The sequence below is a fragment of the Hylobates moloch genome, unplaced genomic scaffold (genome assembly GCF_009828535.3).
Source record: "Hylobates moloch isolate HMO894 unplaced genomic scaffold, HMol_V3 SCAFFOLD_12, whole genome shotgun sequence".
Taxonomy (NCBI): Eukaryota; Metazoa; Chordata; class Mammalia; order Primates; family Hylobatidae; genus Hylobates; species Hylobates moloch.
The window spans coordinates 68,733,833-68,756,010 of NW_026652287.1; the positions used below are offsets into that span (position 1 = coordinate 68,733,833).

Genomic DNA, 22,178 nt, shown 5'->3' on the forward strand with positions numbered 1-22,178 from the left:
CACTTAAGGCCAGGAGTTCAAGACTAGCTTGGCCAACATGGCAAAACCCTGTCTCTACTAAAAATACAAAAATTAGCTGGTGTCGTGGTGCATGCCTGTAATCCTAGCTACTCAGGAGGCTGAGGCAGGAGAATTGCTTGAACCCGGGAGGCAGAGGTTGCAGTGAGCTGAGATTGTGCCACTGTACTCCAGCCGGGGCGACAGAGCAAAAAAAAAAAAAAAAAATCCCAGTTCCATTATTTACATACTCGTTTTTTTCTGTCTCAGAACAAAAAAAGAGTATGTAAGTAATGGAACTGGGATTCAAACAATGATCTGTTTACTCCAAAGTTTATGCCCACTACACTGCACTGCCTCGGTATGCCTTATAAAATTAAAATATGAAGAATCCATTGACTGATTAGTGTCTTTAACTGCTCAGTTATGCTGTAATGAAAGCATCTGTAATTGCAGTAAAATTTTTCCTGTTAGGCTCAGTAGTACCTACAGCTCAAATTTAGAAAAATAAGTTAAATCCTTGTATCATGGAAATGTTAACATTTAAAGTATTTATTTGGTTAGAGTCTAAATAATGGAAAACTGAAAAATGTATTCTTCATTGTTTGTTTGCTTACTTTGTTTTGATAATGAATACTCACGCACTTTAGTTTCTTTCTACCAACCTTTTGTTTATAGTTACCCCAACAAGCCGAAGCTTACTAAGGCAGCCAGATATTTCCTGCATTCTTGGAACAGGAGGGAGGTCTCCCCGATTTACACAGTCTTCAGGGTTCTTTGGAAATCTCTCCATGGTATGTAGAAAAATAGGGCTAAGAACTCCTTTTGGGTAGAGTGTGCTGGCTCACATCTGTAATCTCAGCAGTCCCTGAACTCCTGACCTCAAGTGATTCTCCCGCCTTGGCCTCCCAGAGGTCAGGAGTTTGAGACTAGCCTGCCTAGCATGATGAAACCCTGTCTCTACTAACAATAAAAAAATTAGCTGAGAGTGGTGGCTTACGCCTGTAATCCCAGCTACTCGGGAGGCTGAGGTGTGAGAATTGCTTGAACCCAGGAGACAGAGGTTGCAGTGACCTGTGATTGCAAAAGAAAAAAAAAAGAGAGAAAAAAGAACTCCCTTTTTATAAAAGTATGATATTTGATGTAAAAGCCTTTTAACAAATATTGAATCAGAATCATCATAACAGTAACTTTAGGTTATATGGATTGAAATAATTAATTAGACATTAAAAAAACTGAAAACCTTATGCATCTGATATCACAGATGGAAACTGTGACACCAGCAACCTTTAGATGCAGATGTTTTAATCTGTCAGTTTGCTGACCAGAAGAAATACATGCTGTGGTTGGTTGCTGATGGCTATAAAATCTGATCCCTGTTTTGAAGCATACAAGAGTAGGAATCAGAGGGTAACAATGAAGAATATCATAAGGAAGAGATAAAATGTGTTAAAGGGGGATAAAAGAGAAAATTGGAAAAAGTAGATGAGATACTCTTTAGGAATCACTATGGAACAGTATTGAAAATAGCAAAAGAAGTGTTATGTAAGCTATGATGCAGAATGACTTCACATAAGTATTAAAAATACACTATAGCCGGGCGCGGTGGCTCACGCTTGTAATCCCAGCACCTTGGGAGGCCGAGGCGGGCGGATCATGAGGTCGGGAGATCGAGACCACGGTGAAACCCCGTCTCTACTAAAAATACAAAAAATTAGCCGGGCGTGGTGGCGGGCGCCTGTAGTCCCAGCTACTTGGAGAGGCTGAGGCAGGAGAATGGCGTGAACCCGGGAGGCGGAGCTTGCAGTGAGCTGAGATTGCGCCACTGCACTCCAGCCTGGGTGACAGAGCAAGACTCCATCTCAAAAAAAAAAAAAAAAAAAAATACACTATAGTAGCCGGGCATGGTGGCTCACATCTGTAATCCCAGCATTGTGGGAGGCTGAGGCAGGTGGATCACATGAGGCCGGGAGTTTGAGACCAGCCTGGCCAACATGGTGAAACCCCATCCCTACTAAAAATACAAAAATTAGCCAGGCGTGGTGGCACTTGCCTGTAGTCCCAGCTACTTGGGAGGCTGAAGTGGGAAGATGGCTTGAGCCTGAGAGGCAAAGGTTGCATTGAGCCATGATTGTGCCACCGAACTCCAGCCTGGGCAACAGATCCAGACCTTATCTCGAGAAGGAAAAAAAAAAAAAAAAGATGCATACATACATATAATTTTTAGAAACCTTATTTGTTTTTAAAGTATCCACTCAGTGACAATAACTCCATCACTTTTCTGTATTTTTACTTTTTTGTTTTTTTTTTTAAGGTTACTAATCTGGATGACAGTAACTGGGCAGCTGCATTTTCATCACAGCGTTCCGGGCTCTTCACAAACACAGAGCCCCACAGTATAACAGAAGATGTAACTATCAGTGCTGTTATGTTACGTGAGGATGATCCTGGAGAAGCTGGTAAAATGGCATTGAGCTTTGTGACAAGTAGCTTTTCACTTTACTAAGATGAAGGAAACCATTTCTTCCTGTTTCTGAACATCATTATGTTTTTCTTTTCTTTCTTTCTGGCTTTTTTTCTTGAGAGAGTAGCTTAAACAACAGATTTGTGTGTGTGTGTTTTTTGAGATAAGAATCTCACTCTGTTGCCGGGCACGGTGGCTCACGCCTATAATCCTAGCACTTTGAGAGGCCGAGGCGGGCAGATCACAAGGTCAGGAGTTCAAGACCAGCCTGGCCAACATGGTGAAACCTCGTCTCTACTAAAAATACAAAAATTAGTTGGGTATGGTGGCGCACACCTGTAATCCCAGCTACTTGAGAGGCTGAGGCAGGAGAATCGCTTGAACCCGGGAGGCGGAGTTTGCAGTGAGCTGAGATCGTGCCATTGCACTCCAGCCTGGGCTACAGAGCGAGACACTGTCTAAAAAAAAAAAAATATCACTCTGTCACCCAGGCTAAATGCAGTGGCACAATCATGGCTCACTGCAGCCTTAACCTCCCAGGCGTACGCAATTCTGCAGCCTCAGCCTCCTGAGTAGTTGGGACTGCAGGTGTGTACCACCATGCCCAGCTAATTTTTTTTTTTTTTTTTGAGATGGAGTCTCGCTCTGTCACCCAGACTGGAGTGCAGTGATGGGATCTTGGTTCACTGCAACCTCCACCTCCCAGGTTTCAGTGATTCTCCTGCCTCAGTCTCCTGAGTAGCTGGGATTATAGGCACCTGTTACCACACCTGGCTAATTTTTGTATTTTTAGTAGAAATGGGGTTTCGCCAAGTTGGCCAGGCTGGTCTCAAACTCCTGACCACGGGTGATCCACCTGCCTTGGCCTCCCAAATTGCTGGGATTACAGGTGTGAGCCACTGCGCCTGGTCACCAGCTATTTATTTATTTATTTATTTATTTATTTATTTATTTATTTATTTATTTATTTATTTATTTATTTATTTTTATTTATTTATTTTAGACGGAGTCTCACTCTGTTGCCCAGACTGGAGTGCAGTAGTGCAATCTCGGCTCACTGCAACCTCTACCTGCTGTATTCAAGTGATTTTTCTGCCTCAGTCTCCCGAGTAGCTGAGATTACAGGTGCCCACCACCACGCCTGGCTAATTTTTGTATTTTTAGTAGAGAGAGGCCATGTTGGCCAGGCTGATCTCAAACTCCTGACCTCAAGTGATCCGTCCTCCTCAGCCTCCCAAAGTGCTGAGATTACAGGTGTAAGCCACCGTGCCCAGCCTAATTTTTTATTTCTTTGTAGAGACAGGGTCTACAAAGACCAGCCCAGGCTGGTCTCAAACTCCTGGACACAAGTGATCATACCACCTCAGCCTCTCAAAGTGCTGGGATTATAGGCAACAATATAAATTTATTTTCTCACAATTCTGGAGGCTAGATGTCTGAGGTAAAGGTCTTGGCAGGGTTGGTTTTCTCTGAAGCCTCTTCTCTTGGCTTACAGATGGCTGTCTTTGTCCTGTGTCTTCATGTGGTCTTCTGTCTATAATATGTTTTTCCTTAAGCTAATTAGTTGTGGTTGTGGCTATGGTATTTGATACAGTATCACTAGAAGGTTGAGAACCTCACCTTGGTTCTCAATCTGTGCGGCATCTTGCCATTTTATCTTTTAATGTAAATAGCAGCCTGTTATGTTATTAGACAAGTCTCATATTGTAATTTTTTTCTTATTCGTGCTGTTGAAAGAGCATCTCTTTCTTTAGGTTTAGTTCTTAATCTAACATTGTTGATGTGTTTTGTTTTCTCCTGGACCCTAATACTGTTATTTTTTTTTCAGATAATGTTATGACCACTGTACAAGCATTAACTCATGTAATCCTTATGGTGGTCCATTAAATAGTTACAATAATTATTCCCATTTTAGAGAAAAGGAAACTACTGCTCAAAGTGGTTAAGTAACTTACCTCAAACCACCTGGCTAGGAAGCAGTGGTACCAGGATTTGAAACTAAGCAGTTTAGCTCCAGAGCCCTACTCTTAACACTTTGGTAACTACTACTTTCTTGTAGTATCTGTCAAAAATAGGTACTTGTATTAAGTGACTCAAAATACATTCTACTTAGGCCAAGTGCTTGTATTTTCCCAGAGTGGAACATGCCATTTAGTATGTATTAAAACTTTCACCACTACTTTGTAATGGTGTGCTTAAAATATAATTCAGATATTTTTAAATCTGGCTCAATTTCTTAAGTAATTGTTTATAAAATAGTATATCTTTGAGATCTTAAAAGACCTTTAGGTATCAAAAGAAAAAATAGATAAATTGGGCTACATCAAAATTTTAAACTTTTGTGCATGAAAGGATACAATCAGCAAAGTGAAAAGGCAACCCACAGAATGAGAGAAAATATTTGCAAATCATATATCTGATTAGGGGTTAATATCCAAAATGTATAAAAACTGCTACAACTCAACAACAAAAAAATCAACCCAATTTAAAAATGAGCAAAGAAATAGAATAGACAGAGGCTGGACGCAGTGGCTGATGCCTGTAATACAAGCAATTTGGGAGGCTGAGGCAGGTGGATCACCTGAGGTTGGGAGTTCGAGACCAGCCTGACCAACATGGAGAAACCCTGTCTCTACTAAAAATACAAAGTTAGCCGGGCATGGTGGTGAATGCCTGTAATCCCAGCTACTCGGGAGACTGAGGCAGGAGACTCGCTTGAGCCTGGGAGGCAGAGGTTGCGGTGAGCCGAGATTGCGCCATTGCACCTCCAGCCTGGGCAACAAGAGCGAAACTTCGTCTCAAAAAATAAAGAAAGAAAGAAAAAGAAATAGAATAGACACTTTTCTAAAGAAGATTCACAAATTACCAGTAAGCACATGAAAATACACTCAAATGTCACTAATCGTTAGGAAAATCCAAATCAGAACTACAGTGAGTTACGAGATACTGCCTTACACCCATTAGTATGGCTACTAAAAAACAAACAAACCAACAACAACAACAAAAACCCAGAAAATAACAAGTATTGACAACAATGTGGAGAAATTCAAATCCTTGTGCACTATTGGTTGGAATGTAAAATAGTACAGCTGCTATGGAAAACAGTATGGCAGTTCCTCAAAAAATTAAAAACAGAATTACCATATGATCCAGCAAACCTGCCTCTGGGTATATATCCAAAAGATTGGAAAGCAGAGTCACAAAGAGATATTTGTATATGCATGTTCATAGCATGATTCATAGTAGCCAAAAGGTAGAAGCAAGCCAAGTACCTGTTGATAGATGAATGGGGGGAACAAAATGTGATGTATACATGCAATGGGATATTATTCAGCCAAAAATGAAGGACATTCTGACACATGCTACAACATGGATGAACCTTGAGAACATTATGCTAAGTGAAATAAACCAGTCACAAAAGGGCAATACTCTATGGTTCTACTTACATGAGATACTTAGAATAGTCAACACGTGTAGAGACAGAAAGTAGACGATGGTTGTCAGGGGCTGGGGTAAGTGGGGAGTGGGGAGTTAATGTTTATTAAGTACAGAGTTTCAGTATTACAAGATGAAAATAGTTCTGTGGATACATAGTGGTGATGGTAGCACAACAATGTGAATGTACTTACTGACACTGAACTATACACTTAAAAATGATTAAGCCAGGGATAGTGGCTCATGCCTTTAATCCTACCACTTTGGGATGCTGAGACAGGAGTTAGCAAGACCCTGTCTCTACAGACTAATAAAAAATTAGCTGGGCGTGGTGGCTGGTATATACCTATAGTCCCAGCTACTGAGGAGGCTGAGATGGGAGGATCACTTGAACCTAGGAGTTTGAGGCTATAGTGAGCCATGATTGCACCACTGTACTCCAACCTAGGTGACAGAGCAAGATCCCCCTCTCTTAAAAAAAAAAAAAAAAAGAAAGAAAAATGATTAAGATAAATTTTATATTATGTGTATCTTGCCAATTAAAAACAATTTTAAGGCCGGATGCGGTGGCTCACGCCTGTAATCCCAGCACTTTTGGGAGGCCAAGGTGGGTGGATCACGAGGTCAGAAAATCAAGACTATCCTGGCTAACACAGTGAAACCTCATCTCTACTAAAAATACAACAAATTGGCCGGGCATGGTGGCACGCGCCTGTCGTCCCAGCTACTCGGGAGGCTGAGGCAGGAGAACCGCTTGAATGTGGGAGGTGGAGGTTGCAGTGAGCTGAGACCATGCCATTGCACTCCACCCTGGACAACAAGAGTGAAACTCCATCTCAAAAAATAAATAAATAAATACATTTTCAAACGAACAGAATTACCTAGAAGTATGTCACTTAACTTTTCTTTATTCCTTTTTTTTTTTTTTGATGTGTTCTAGCATCCATGAGTATGTTTTCTGATTTCCTGCAGTCTTTTCTGAAGCACTCTTCGAGTACAGTTTTTGATCTTGTGGAAGAGTATGAAAACATCTGTGGTAGTCAGGTAAGCGAATTTCACTCCATCGTTAGTCAAACTTCAGTATTTTTAGTTTTTATAAACAGCATTAACCTAATTTTCATAGTGTTTAAGGGAGATGTCTTAGGGGAACAGTGGCAGGAATGGAGGGAAAGTCAACTAGAGCATTCCTGCATTTTACATATTGAGGGCCCATACAAGATTTCTTTGGGAGAAAAAGGATTCTGCTGCTTTAAAAAAGGAAAATCCAGCCAGATGCAATGGCTCACATCTGTAATCCCAATGCTTTGGGAGGCCAAAGCTGAAGGATCACTTGAACCCAGCAGTTCAAGACCAGCCTGGGCAACATGGGAAGGCCTTGCCTCTACAAGAAATACATTTGCCAAGCATGGTGCTATGCACCTGTGGTTCTAGCTACTTGGGAGGCTCAGGTGGGAGGATTGCATGAGCCGCAGAGTTTGAGGCTACAGTGAGCCATGATCACACCACTGCACTCTAGCCAGGGTGACAGAGTAGACCCTGTCTCAAGGAAAATCTAAAGTATACGAGGAATATTTAGAACTCAACAATAAAGTGGGGGTGGGGGGAGGGAGAGCATCAGGAAGAATGCCTAATGTATGCTGGGTTTAATACCTAGTTGATGGGTCGGCAGGTACAGCAAACCACCATGGCACAGGTTTACCTGTGTAACAAACCTGCACATCCTGCACATTTATTCTGGAAATTAAACAAAATAAAACTCAACAATAAGAAAATGAACAATCTAGTTAAAAAATGAACAAAAGATGGGAACAGGCACCTCACCAAAGAAGATATACAGATGGCAAATAAGCATATGAAAAATGGTTTGGCCAGGCGCGGTGACTCATGCCTGTAATCCTAGCACTTTGGGAGGCCAAGGTGGGCGGATCACTGCAGGTTAGGAGTTTGAGACCAGCCTGGCCAACATTGTGAAACCCTGTCTCTATTAAAATACAAAATTAGCCAGGTGTGGTGGCAGGCACCTGTAATCCCAGCTACTCAGGATCCTGAGGCAGGAGAATCGCTTGAACCTGGGAGGCGTAAGTTGCAGTGAACCAAGACTGAGCCACTGCACTCCAGCCCGGGCGATAGAGTGAGACTCTGCCTCAAAAAAAAAAAAAAAAAAAGAAAAGATGCTTCACGTCATATGTCATTAGAGGATTGCAAATTAAAATAATGAGATACTACAACATACCTATTAGAATGATGTAGATCCAGGCCAGTGCTGTGGCTCCCACCAGTAATCCCAACACTTTGGGAAGCTGAGGCAGGAGGATCACTTGAGGCCAGGAGTTCAAGACTAGCCTGGGCAGCATAGCAAAACCCCATCTCTGCAAAAACAAACAAAAAAAGAAATAGAATGGTGAAGATCCAAAAGACACTACCAAATGCTGGAGAGGATGTGGAGCAATAGGAACTATCATTCATTGCTGGTGGAAGTGCAAACAGCTGTAGCTACTTTGGAAGACAGTCTGCAGTTTCATACAAAACTAAACATACTATTGTCATATGATCCAGCAAACTCATTCCTTGATATTTACCCAGGTGAGTTGAAAACTGTGTGTACACAAAAACCTACACAGACGTTTATTACAGTTTTATTCATAACAACTTGAAAGCAACCAAGATATCCTTCAGTGGGCGAATGAATAAACTGGTACATCTGAGCAGTGAAACATTATTCAGTGCTGAAAAGAAACTGGCTATCAAGCCATGAAAAAACATGGAGGAACCTTAAATGCATATTGCTAAGTGAAAGAAGCCAATTTGAAAAGGCTACATATTATATGATTACAACTATATGACATTCTGGAAAAGGCAAAACTTGGAAACAGTGACAAGATCATCGGTTGCCAGGAGTTAGTTGGGAGGGAGCAATCAATAGGTAGAACACAAGATTTTTAAGGCAGTGAAACTACTCTTTATGCTGTAATGGGGGACAAATGTCAGTATACATTTGTCATAATTCATGGCATGTACACCACCAAGAATGAATCCTAATGTAAACTATGGACTTTGGGGGATAATGATGTGTCAATATGGGTTTCTCAGTTGTAACAGATATACCATTCTAGTGTTAGATATTGATGGTGAGGGAGGCTGGGATTGTGTGGGGGAAGAGATATTTGGGTACTCTGCTTTCTGCCCCATTTTGCTGTGAATCTAAAGCTAGGCCAGGCGCAGTGGCTCACACCTGTAATCTCAGCACTTTGGGAAGCTGAGACAGGTAGATTACCTTAGGTCAGGAGTTCAACACCAGCCTGGCCAATATGGTGAAACCTCATCTGTACTAAAAATACAAAAAAATTAGTCGAGTGTGGTGGTGGGCACCTGTAATCCCAGCTACTCAGGAGGCTGAGGTGGGAAAATCGCTTGAACCCGGGAGGCGGAGGTTGCAGCGAGCCGAGATTCTGCCACTGCACTCCAGCCTAGGAAACAGAGTGAGACTCCTCCATCTCAAAATAAAATAAAATAAAACTACACTAAAGAAATCTATTTTTAGAAAGAGGAAAAGACTTCAAGAAAATACTGCATTCAGTAATGATTGAAATAATAGTAATAGACAACTTTTTATCATTTAATGTTTCAATAATTGACCTCTGAATTGTTCTATTATAAATGCAGTAGCTTCATTAAATAACACTTAGTGAATCACTGGAGTCAGGATTCCAACTGAGAATGTAATGAATGAAGTACAGATAACACTTTTATGAAGTACTAGTCTTAAGACAGTAGTAACATTACTTTGTGAATACTTATTAAGGGGTGGGAAAACCCATTGTGGTGTTCTGAATGAGAGCAATCTTGTTCCTTAATTCATCTTGACAAGATAATGAGGTACTGTTAATAACCTTTGAGAAAGATTTTCTTTACCCTGGGTCGTTAAACGTCCTGATAAACAATTGTGTGTATGTTTCTAGGGGGATCATTCATGCCTTTTATTAGATTTTCACATGTGCCCCAGTCCTGAAAAGGTTTTTTTGTTTTTGTTTTCGTTTTTTTTTTTTTTCTCCCCAGACAGAGTCTCACTCTGTCGCCCCGGCTGGAGTACAGTGGCAGGATCTCTGCTCACTGCAACCTCTGCCTCATGGGTTCAAGTGATTCTCCTGCCTTAGCCTCCTGAGTAGCTGGGATTACAGGCACACACCACCATGCCTGGCTAATTTTTTATATTTTTAGTAGAGATGGGGTTTCATGTTGGCCAGGCTGGTCTCAAACTCCTGACCTCAAGCAATCCACCTGCCTCGGCCTCCCAAAGTGCTGGGATTACAAGCATGAGTCACCGCGCCCAGCCTCTGAAAAGGTTTAAGACCACTATTTTGGAATGAGGAAGGACTTTGGTGATGTTTTGTTTAGAAATGATAATGTTTTTGGTGCCAATCTTGGGAAAATATCTTTCTTGATTAGTTACCTGATATAAATTTTTCAAACATAATTTTAAGATAACTTTTAAAATTTTAATTGCTAAAATGTTGGCTTATGTTATGATTTTTTCAAGTATAGGTTTGATTTAACTTATCCTCTGGGTAGATATACAGGGAGAAAAAAATATATCCATCACTGCCACTGTTGGATCTGAAATCATGAGTATGTTAGACTTATATATATATACACTCAGATAAACACATCTTGTTCCAAATTAGATCCATTCCTAGTGGGATCATTACATTACATTTAATTTAAAAAGACAAAATAGAGAAGGCAATTTTATAATATATACTTACTAAATACAATTATTTTAGCACTCTGTTCAAATACAAACTTATCAGTGACTCAAAATTGTAGAAAATTAACCTCTTTACGTCTGTGTTTTTTATTCAGGTGAATATACTGAGTAAAATAGTGAGTCGAGCAACACCTGGCCTTCAAAAATTTTCAAAAACAGCCAGTATGCTCTGGCTTCTTCAACAGGAGATGGTCACGTGGAGGCTGCTGGCTTCTTTGTATAGGTAATGGCGTCTGGCATTCATAAGTGAAATAAACATAAGGTAATAAACCAACAGGCAAATTAATTTAAAAGTTAGGGTAGGTCATGCTTGGAAATAGGTTTTGCTATTTTTGATGCTTATCATTTCGAATACCTTAGTTGTCAAGAGTGAGTCAAGAGGGAAGAGGAAGATATCAGATCATAAAGCTGGTAGTTACCAAAATTGGATGTGTGTAAAGACTTAAGGAAAGTACTAAAAATAGTGCAATACTTAGGCTAAATTAAGAAAAGAGCCGAAAGTTAGACTTCATGTAATATGGAAGTTTGAAAGAAGTTAACCAAATTTTCCAGAAGGCAAAGATTATACCATGTACATATCCTTGAATCTAGGAATTTTATGCCTAGAAATTTAACCTAAGAAAATAATGAGAAATATATACAACCACATATGAATAAAACTTTTAAATCTCAAAAAATTAAAAACTACTACTAAGGAATTGGTTAAATGAATTACAGCAGCTCTTTTAGAACCAGAATAACTTGCAGCCGTTTTAAATTACCACTTGTGGGCTGGGCACGGTGGCTCATGTCTGTAATCCCAGCACTTTGGGAGGCCAAGGTGGGTGAATCACTTGAGGTCAGGAGTTCAAAACCAGCCTGGCCAACATAGTAGAACGCTGTCTCTACTAAAAATACAAAAATTAGCCAGGCATGGTGGTGGACACCTATAATCCCAGCTACTTGGGAGGCTGAGGCAGGAGAATCGCTTGAACCTTGGAGGCAGAGGTTGCGAGCCAAGACTGTGCTACTGCACTCCAGCCTGGGTGACAGAGTGAGACTCCATCTCAAAAAAAAAATAAATAAATAAATAAATTACCATTTGTGTATATTCATTGACATGGAAAGATATTCATGACATATTGTTATATGAAAACTGGATTTCATATTAATATATAAATGATGTCCCCTCCGCCATTTGTTTTGTTTTTGAAAAAGAGTCTCACTCTGTTGCTCAGGTTGAGTGCAGTGGCACAACCTTGATTCACTGCAACCTCCGCCTCTGAGGTTCAAGCGATTCTCCTGCCTCAGCCTCCTGAGTAGCTGGTATTACAGATGCTGGCCACCATGCCTAGCTAATTTTTGTATTTTTATTTTATTTTTATGTTTGAGATGGAGTCTCGCTCTGTTGCCCAGGCTGGAATGCAGTGGTGTGATCTCAGCCCACTGCAACCTCCGCCTCCCAGGTTTAAGCAATTCTCCTGTCTCAGCCTCCCAAGTAGCTGGGATTACAGGCGCATGCCAACACTCTCGGCTAATTTTTATATTTTTAGTAGAGACAGGGTTTTGCCATGTTGGCCATGCTGGTCTCAAACTCCTGACCTCAGGTGATCCACCCGCCTCGGCCTCCCAAAGTCCTGAGATTATAGGTGTGACCCACCGTATCTGGCCTAGTTTTTTTATTTTTAGTGGAGACAGGGTTTCATTCTGTTGTTGGCTAGGCTGGTCTTAAACTCCTGACCTCAAGTGATCTGCCTGTCTCAGCCTCCCAAAGTGCTGGGATTACAGGTATGAGCCAGTGTGCCCAGCCTGTTGTCCCATTTTTGTTTACAAAAATACAGATATACATATTTGAAAAAATAAATAATAAAAAAATTTTAAAAAGAAGTTAGTCAAATTTTCCTTCTCTCAGATGCTCAGTGGTGAGTGCATTATATTCGTGTAAAGTAAGGCTTTTTAATTTTGTGTTATTTTTCCCCAGAGACAGAATACAGTCTGCATTAGAAGAGGAAAGTGTATTTGCAGTTACTGTAAGTTTTATATTTTTTCCTTTATAAATACATACAAATTAAAATGTTACTAACAGGATTTTTTTTTTTTTTTGAGATGGAGTTTCGCTCTTGTTGCCCAAGCTGGAGGGCAATGGCGTGATCTCGGCTCACTGCAACCTCCGCCTCCCAGGTTCAAGTGATTCTCCTGCCTCAGCTTCCTGAGTAGCTGGGATTACAGGCGTGCCCCAACATGCCCAGCTGATTTTTTGTATTTTTAATAGAAAACGGGGTTTCATCATGTTGGCCAAGCTGGTCTCGAACTCCTGACCTCAGGTGATCCACCCACCTTGGCCTCCTAAAGTGGTGGGATTACAGGCATGAGCCACTGCGCCCAGCCAGGATTTTATTTTCAGCCTTCCATCTTGAGTTTCTTCATTTTAAAAATTGTACAAGTAAATAAAAGGTTCAATCTCATAAAATAATCAAATATTGATTTATATTAGAGAGTTAAAGGTAAAAGTCCCTTTTTATCCCACTGACTATTTAGTGTGACAGTTATGGTATGTATCCTACCAGACATTTTTCTATGCATCTTTATAGATACATACATATATATAAACATACACGCACATACTTGTATATACACACACACATTTGTTTTTTAACATGTAATATGATTTCATTTATACATTATACTGAGAGTTTTTTTTTTTTTTGAAACGGAGTTTCACTCTGTCACTCAGGCTGGAGTGCAGTGGCACGATCATGGCTCACTGCAACCTCCGCCTCCTGGGTTCAAGTGATTCTTCTGCCTCAGCCTCCCGAGTAGCTGGGACTACAGGCTTGTGCCACCACGCCTGGCTGATTTTTGTATTTTTAGTAGAGATGGGGTTTCACCGTATTGACCAGGCTGGTCTCGATCTCCTGACCTTGTGATCTGCCCACCTCAGCCTCCCACAGTGCTGGGATTACAGGTGTGAGCCACTGTGCCTGGCTTATACTGAGAGTTTTAAAATTAATATTTCTTAGATTTTTTAAAATTCATGTAGGTTTTACCATATTTTTTCATAGTATGTCAGAGTATAAATGTACTGTAATTTTCTGAGACATTCAGCTGGACATACTTAGGTTGTTACTGGTATTTTTGCTGTAGCCATTAATAATGCAGTAAATAGTTTGGTGTAGAGGCACATGCCTGTGGTCCCAGCAACTTGTCAGGCTAAGGCCAGAGGATCACTTGAGCCCAGGAGTTCAAGGCTACAGTGAGCTACAGTCACACTACTGCACTCTAGCCTGGGCAACAGAGTGAGATCCTGTTTCTAAAAAATAATTTTAAAAAAATGCAGTGAATGTTTTTCTTCATACATATATGTGTGTATGAGAGAAAGTCTGGACAAGTAAACATCATTCTTTTGCCCTTAGGATTCAATGCTGTCTTCTACAGCCTCCAGGCCTGGGATCCTGAAAGGACCTTGGGTGGTAAAACTGGACTTGGCTGGATTGAGGGTTTGGGGAAGAAACATGCAAATAGCCTCAGATGTTTTTTAAATGCAGCAAGTAACATTTCTGGATGAGACTTGTTTCCAAAATAGACTAGCTATATCTGTTTTGAAAAAATATGTACACATATATGCCCGTTAAACCACCAAGATCAGATGCCTTTTTGGGGTTTAACTTCTTTATATTTTCTGTTTTTAAAAGTAATTATTATTATTATTTTTTTTAAGAGATAGGGTCTTGCTCTATTGCCCAGGCTGGAGTGCAGTGGCGTGATCTCAGCTCACTCCAACCTCCACCTCCCGGGTTCAAGCAATTCTCATGCCTCGGTCTCCCTAGTACCTGGGATTACAGGCATGCACCACCACACCCGGCTAATTTTTGTACTTTTAGTAGAGACAGGGTTTTAACCATGTTGTCCAGGCTGGTCTTGAACTCCTAGCTTCAAGTGATCCACCTGTTTTGGCCTCCCAAAGTGCTGAGATTACAGACGTGAGCCACCGTGCCTCGCCCAAAAGTAATTCATATTTGAAGCAAGTATATATAGTTAAAAAAGGAGATAATGTATATTTATAATAAATATTTTATGTGTATCTGTTAGACTGCTTTTTTTTTCTTTTGTTTCTTTTTCTTTCTTTTGGGGTGGCCAGCACGGCGGGGACATGGTCTCACTTTGTCTCCCAGGCCAGAGTGCGGTGGCATGATCATAGTTCACTGCAGCCTCGAACTCTTGGGCTCAAGTGAGCCTCCTGCCTCAGCCTCCCAAGTAGCTAGGACTACAGTTGTGTACCACCATTCCTGGCTAATTAATTTCTTTCTTTTTTTTTTTTTTTTTGAGATGGAGTCTCGCTCTGTCACCCAGGTTGGAGTGCAGTGGTGCGATCTCGGCTCACTGCAAGCTCCGCCTCCCAGATTCATGCCATTCTCCTGCCTCAGCCTCTCCGACACCATGCCCGGCTAATTTTTTGTATATTTAGTAGAGACGAGGTTTCACTGTGGTCTTGATCTCCTGACCTCGTGATCCGCCCGCCTTGGCCTCCCAAAGTGCTGGGATTACAAGCGTGAGCCACCGCACCCGGCCGCTAATTTCTTTTTTATATTTTATAAATACGGGGTGTCTTACCATGTTGCCCAGGCTGGTCTCAAACTCCAAGGCTACTTTTTCACTTAAAATATTTTTTAATATCTTTCCAATCTTTTAATTTGTTTATCCCACAAATACTTCATTCCAAAGGCACATCTAGGAAGACTGTCATATTTGGCTATTTAGTGAGCTCACTTACTAGTTTTAATAGGCATCCTCTGGTTTTCCAGGCAATTCTGTTATCTACAAGTAGTGATGACTTTGACTGTTTTTCCATACTTATTGCTAACTTAATTCTTTTCCTGGTTTTATTATGTTAGTTAGAATTTTCAAAGTAAAGTTGAATAATAATGGACTCTTACTCTTCATCTTCTGGATTTTAAAGGTAGTACCTCACTTTACTAAAGTTTAGTGTAGTCAGCTGAAATTCCTTATATGTGGGTTCCACATCCATGAATTTAACCAACCGCAGATCAAAAGTATTCTTTAAAAAAAAAAAAAAAAGAATCACCAAGAAGCAGCTTCTCTGGTCCTTCTCGAATCTCCGCCTAGCTCAGCCTGCCTGCCTTCACTCCTGCCTCCACCATGTCCATCAGAGTGACCCAGAAGTCCTTCAAGGTGTCCAACTCTGGCCCCGGGGCCTTCAGTAGCCGTTCCTACATGTGTGGGCCCAGTGCCTGCATCAGCTCCTCGAGCTTCTCCCGAATGGGCAGCAGCAGCTTCCGGGGTCGCCTGGGTGGAGACTTTGGTGGGGCCAGCGGTATGGGAGGCATCATTGCAGTCACGGTCAACCAGAGCCTGCTGAGCCCCCTTAACCTGGAGGTGGACCCCAACATCCAAGCTGTGTGCACCCAGATGAAGGAGCAGATCAAGACCCTCAACAACAAGTTTGCCTCCTTCATCAACAAGGTACGGTTCTTGGAGCAGCAGAACAAGATGCTGGAGACTAAGTGGGGGCCCCTGCAGCAGCAGAAAACGGCTCAGAGCAACATGGACAACACGTTCGAGAGCTATATCAACAGCCTTCTGCTGGCAGCTGGACACTCTCGGCCAAGAGAAGCTGAAGCTGGAGGTGGAGCTTGATAACATGCAGGGGCTGGTGGAGGACTTCAAGAACAAGTACGAGGATGAGATCAAAAAGCATACAGAGATGGAGAATGAATTTGTCCTCATCAAGAAGGATGTGGATGAAGCTTACAAGAACAAGGGAGATCTGAAGTCTCACCTGGAAGGGCTTACTGAAGAGATCAACTTCCTCAGGCAACTGTATGAAGAGGAGATCCGGGAGCTGCAGTCCCAGATCTCGGACATGTCTGTGGTGCTGTCCGTTGACAACAGTCGCTCCCTGGACATGGACAGCATCATCGCTGAGGTCAAGGCGCAGTACGAGGAGATCGCCAACCACAGCCAGGCCGAGGCTGAGAGCATGAGATCAAATATGAGGAGCTGGCTTGGAAGCATGGGATGACCCGTGGCGCACAAAGACTGAGATCTCCAAGATGAACAGGAACATCAGTCGGCTCCAGGATGAGATTGAGGGCCTCAAAGGCCAGAGGGCTTCCCTGGAGGCTGCCATCGCAGATGCTGAGCAGCACGGGGAGCTGGCAGTTAAGGATGCCAACACCAAGCTGTCCAAGCTGGAGGCAGGTGGGCCAAGCAGGACATGGCACGGCAGCTGCGGGAGTACCAGGAGCTGATGAACTTCAAGCTGGCCTTGGACATCGAGATCACCACTTAAAGGAAGCTGCTGGAGGACGAGGAGAGCCGGCTGGAGTCTGGGATGCAGAACATGAGTATCCATACGAAGACCACCAGCGGCTATGCAGGTGGTTTGAACTCGGCCTATGGGGGCCTCACAAGCCCTGGCCTCAGCTACAGCCTGGGCTCCAGCTTTGGCTCTGGTGCGGGCTCTGGTTCCTTCAGCTGCACCAGCTCCACCAGGGCTGTGATTGTGAAGATTGAGACCCACGATGGAAAGCTGGTGTCCGAGTCCTCTGATGTACTGACCAAGTGAACAGCCGTGACAGCCCCTCCTAGCCTACCCCTTCTGTGGCTGCCCCAGAGAGGCTGCTGTCCAGAGGAGCACAGGGAACAGGAGACCCACCTGAGGCTCAGCCCTAGCCCTCTGCCCACCCGTGGGGGGAGTTTACCGCCTGGGGTACCCCCCTTGCCCATGCCTACAGCTACAAAACAATTCAATTTTTTTTTTTTTTCCAAAATAAAACCTCAGCTAGCTCTGCCAACTGTCAAAAAAGAAAAAAAAATGGTCCAGGTGTGGAGGCTCATGCCGGTAATCCCAACACTTTGGGAGGCCAAGGTGGAAGGCTCACTTTAGCCCAGAGTTCAAGATAGCTCACTTTAGCCTGGGCGAGATAGCAAGACCCTGTCTCTGCAAAAAGTGACAAACTTAGCTGGGCATGGTGGTGCATGCCTAGTCCCATCTACATGTGAGGCTGAGATGGGAGGATCACTTGTGCCCAGGAGGTCAAGAATGTAGTGAGCTGTAATTGTGCTACTGCACTCCAGCCTGGGTGACAAAGTGAGACCCTGTCTCAAATAAAAGATCATTGGGTTTGTACTGAATATGTGCAGATGTTTTTTATCTTTATTCCCTAAGTAATATAACAACTATTTACATATGTAGCATTTACATTATATTAGATATTATACATAATCTAGAGATGATTTTGTTGTTGTTGTTCATTATTTCTTTTTATCACAGCCAGGTCCAATAGAGATGATTTAAAATATACTACAGCATTTTGGCTGGATGAGGTGGCTCATGCCTGCAATCCCAGCACTTTGGGAGGCCGAGGCAGGTAGATTGCTTGAGGCCAGGAATTTGAGATCAGTCTGGCCAACATGGTGAAATACGTCTCTACTAAAAATATAAAAATTACCCAGGTGTAGTGGCAAGCACCTCCCTTCTTCTTGGGAGGCTGAGGCATGAGAATCACTTGAGCCCAGGAGGCAGAGGTTGCAATGAGCTGAGATCAGGCCCACTACACTCCAGCCTGGGTGACAGAGTAAGCCTCTGTCTCAAAAAATAAATAAATAATTAAATAAAATATACTACAACATTTTATATAAGGGCCTTGAACATCCACAGATTTTGGTATCCACGAGGTGTCCTGGAACCAATCCCCCATGGATACCAAGGGACGACTGTATGTTTGCTAGAGGTTTCAGTTAGTCTACTTCTAATTTATGAAGATATATATATTTTTTACATCAAAATGGCAAGGTAAAATTTATGAAGATATTTTTATGAAATATTCTGGTACCTGTCAAGAAGTCCATGTAGCTTTTCTCCTTTAACCCGTGGATAAAATGGATTAATTAATTAATTTGACCCATTCTTGAACTGGTCACAATATATTATCCTTTTAATATACTGCTTAGTATTACTTGCTAATATTTGCATTAAATTGTCTTTTAAAGTCAGTTGTAAGAGCCTTGGATTGCTGTTAGCTTTTATTATCAACTTCTGTATAGACTATAAAGGATTTTAAAGTTTTTAAATGTTTAGTTTCTAACATGTAACATGGCTGTATTCAGCCCTTTATTACAGTTTTTTTAAATTTTATTTTGGGATGGAGTCTTGCTCTGTCACCCAGGCTGGAGTGCAGTGGCGTGATCTCAGCTCACTGCAAGCTCTGCCTCCTGGGTTCAAGTGATTCTCGTGCCTTAGCCTCCGAGTAGCTGGGATTACAGGCTTGCATCACCACACCCAGCTAATTTTTGTATTTTTAGTAGAGATGGGGATTCACCACTTTGGCCAGACTGGTCTCGAACTCCTGACCTCAGGTGATCTGCCTGCTTCGGCCTCCCAAAGTGCTGGGATTACAGGTGTGAGCCACCATGCCTGGCCTATTAGTTTTTTGTTTGTTTTATTTTGTGTTTATTTTTCCGCAAAACACCATCTCTGGGAAAATGGAATTTTAAATTTCAAGTGTAAAGAATCAAAATACCGGCCGGGCGCGGTGGCTCACACTTGTAATCCCAGCACTTTGAGAGGCCGAGGCGGGCGGATCACGAGGTCAGGAGATCGAGACCACGGTGAAACCCTGTCTCTACTAAAAATACAAAAAATTAGCCGGGCGTGGTGGCGGGCGCCTGTAGTCCCAGCTACTCGGAGAGGCTGAGGCAGGAGAATGGCATGACCCCAGGAGGCGGAGCTTGCAGTGAGCCGAGATTGCACCCACTGCACTCCAGCCCGGGCGACAGAGCGAGACTCTGTCTCAAAAAAAATAAAAATAAAAATAAAAAAAATAAAAAGAATCAAAATACCAGGTAAGAGCAGCTGCAATTGATGTAGCAGTTTGGAATTTACACAATAGATACTTTTCAATGATGAATATACAGATTTACTATGTGGTAAAATGTTTATGTATAGATAATTAACTGTACTTGTTTCATACTGGCTTTTTATCTTTCTGTTAAAATAATATTTCTTACAGCATATTCTTTTCGTTCTGTTTATCCTTTAAATATTTTTCATAATAGGCTCTTAATGCCAGTGAAAAAACAGTCGTGGAAGTGTTATTTCAGAGGGATTCACTTGTTCGACAAAGTCAGGTATGACTAGAATTTAAAAAAATTTTTTTTATGAAACATGGAGAAAAGGTTAATGACATGCAAAGTACTGAAGTATTTTTTAACTTAAAACTATTTTCTGAATTTTTTTTCTACTTGATCTTTTTATTTGCAATTAAAAGGAATTAGAAACCTTATTCTTTGATTTTTAAGTAATAGCCCTAGTATTTTCAGGAATACCCTGTTAAAAACAATTATTCCTATAGAAAATTTTATTCTTTTGCCATAATATTTATTTATCTTAAAAAAGTAAAAATAGTGTTTGGAAAAATTGTTACTTGATATTTTTAAAATCAGAAACTTCACGCCTGTAATCCCAGCACTTTGGGAGGCCAAGGCGGGCGGATCACGAGGTCAGGAGATCGAGACCATCCTGGCTAACAGTGAAACCTCATCTCTACTAAAAATACAAAAAAAATTAGTCGGGTGTGGTGGCAGGTGCCTGCAGTCCCAGCGACTCGGGAGGCTGAGGCAGGAGAATGACGTGAACCCAGGAGGTGGAGCTTGCAGTGAGCTGAGATTATGCCACTGCACTCAGCCTGGGTGACAGAGTGAGACTCCGTCTCAAAAAAAAAAAAAAAATCTGAAACTGTTTGAATTAAGGGTAGTAGTGCCACTACAAATAAAACACGAATAGATTTGGTAGTTAACACTAATTTATTTTTTTTCTTTCTTTCTTAGCTGGTGGTAGATTGGTTAGAGAGTATTGCCAAAGATGAAATTGGAGAATTTTCTGATAATATTGAGTTTTATGCAAAATCAGTATATTGGTAAGTTACCAAACTTTAATTCTTGAGATCACTCAATGTTGATATTGTTCATTCATCTTTCAATAAGTTATTATTCAGTTTTTACTTTGTTCACACTACTTTGTTCAGTGTGTGAGCAAAACAAAGGCTTTGCCTTTATGGAATTTATAATTGTTTAAGAGAGTTAGGTAGCTAATTTGCAAATATACAGTTGGCCCTCTGAATTTGTGGGTTTCGCATCCATGGATTGAACAAACTGCAGATCAGAAATAATTGGAATAAAACAAGCTGGGTGTGGTGGCTCACGCCTGTAATCCCAGCACTTTGGGAGGCCGAGGCGGGTGGATCACAAGGTCAGGAGTTCGAGACCAGCCTGACCAGCATGGTAAAACCCTGTCTCTGCTAAAAATACAAAAATTAGCCGGGTCTGGTAACACGCACCTGTAATCCCAGCTCCTTGCGAGGCTGAGGCAGGAGAATCGCTTAAATCCAGGAGGCGGAGGTTGCAGTGAGCTGAATTCACGCCACTGCACTCCAGCCTGGGCGACAGAGCAGGCTGTCTTAAAAAAAAAAAAAAAACAGAAAAGAAATAACTGGAATAAAACAATAAATATAACAAGATAAAAAAGTAATACAAATTTAAAAATATAGTATAACAGTTATTTGCGTAACATTTACATTGTATTAGGTATTCTAAGTAATCGAAATGATATAAAGTATATGGGAGAACATGCATAGGTTATATACAAATAATACAACATTTTATGTAAAGGATCTGAGCATCCTTGTATTTTGGTATCCGAGTAGGGTCCCAGAACCAATCCCCTATGGATACCAAGAGACGAATGTATATTCTGTTGGGTATTCCGAGCTTTGGGGGAAAAAAATGAGTTAGAGGCTCGGCGCTGTGGCTCACACCTGTAATCCCAGCACTTTGGGAGGCCAAGGCGGGTGGATCACAAAGTCAGGAGATCGAGACCATCCTGGCTAATGCAGTGAAACCCGTCTCTACTAAAAATACAAAAAATTACCCAGGCATGGTGGCGGGTGCCTGTAGTCCCAGCTACTTGGGAGGCCGAGGCAGGAGAATCGCTTGAACCCAGGAGGCAGAGGTTGCAGTGAGCCGAGATTGCGCCACTGCACTCCAACCTGGGTGACAGAGTGAGACTCTGTCTCAAAAAATAAATAAATAAAATAAAATAAAAGTAACTCAGAAGGGAGATTGTTTTTAAAGTAGGAGATCCTGAATTCTGTATTTAAATGCTGATGTGACAAGAGCTTGAACCTGGGAGGCGGAGCTTACAGTGAGCTGAGACCGCGCCACTGCACTCCAGCCTGGGTGACAGAGCAAGACTCCATCTCAAAAAAAAAAAAAAAAAAGGATTAGAATTAATGGATAGATAGGACAGGGAGTCCTACTTTGAATTGAAGAGGTGGCCAGAGAAGGCTTTTCTAAGGTAGTAGGAGACTTTTATGAAATAAAGGCGGCCAGCCATGCAGAAATCTGGGGGATAACTATTCTGAGCAGGAAAACAAACTATAATGACCCAGAGAACGTAAAGTGTTTGCACAAAGAAGCCAGTGGGAACACAGCAAGGAAAAGAATGGTAGAAAACAAGAT

The 22,178-nt window shown here is 41.8% G+C and overlaps 1 protein-coding gene and 1 pseudogene across 4 annotated transcripts in view; both read left to right on the forward strand.

The window, feature by feature from the left end:
- NUP107 (nucleoporin 107) overlaps positions 1 to 22,178 on the forward strand; it is a 57,451-nt gene that overhangs the window by 3,266 nt on the left and 32,007 nt on the right. For 2 of the 4 annotated variants that reach the window (XM_032170695.2, XM_058426099.1), the window contains exons 4-10: positions 676 to 791; positions 2,312 to 2,456; positions 6,837 to 6,940; positions 10,757 to 10,884; positions 12,622 to 12,670; positions 19,719 to 19,790; positions 20,490 to 20,578. In XM_032170695.2, the coding sequence (XP_032026586.1) occupies positions 676 to 791; positions 2,312 to 2,456; positions 6,837 to 6,940; positions 10,757 to 10,884; positions 12,622 to 12,670; positions 19,719 to 19,790; positions 20,490 to 20,578 (703 nt within the window). Of the gene's footprint in view, positions 1 to 647; positions 792 to 2,311; positions 2,457 to 6,836; positions 6,941 to 10,756; positions 10,885 to 12,621; positions 12,671 to 19,718; positions 19,791 to 20,489; positions 20,579 to 22,178 lie in introns of those variants that run through there. The other 2 variants (XM_032170697.2, XM_058426100.1) reach the window with 2 other exon arrangements.
- Positions 15,678 to 17,226, forward strand: LOC116478984 (keratin, type II cytoskeletal 8-like; annotated as a pseudogene).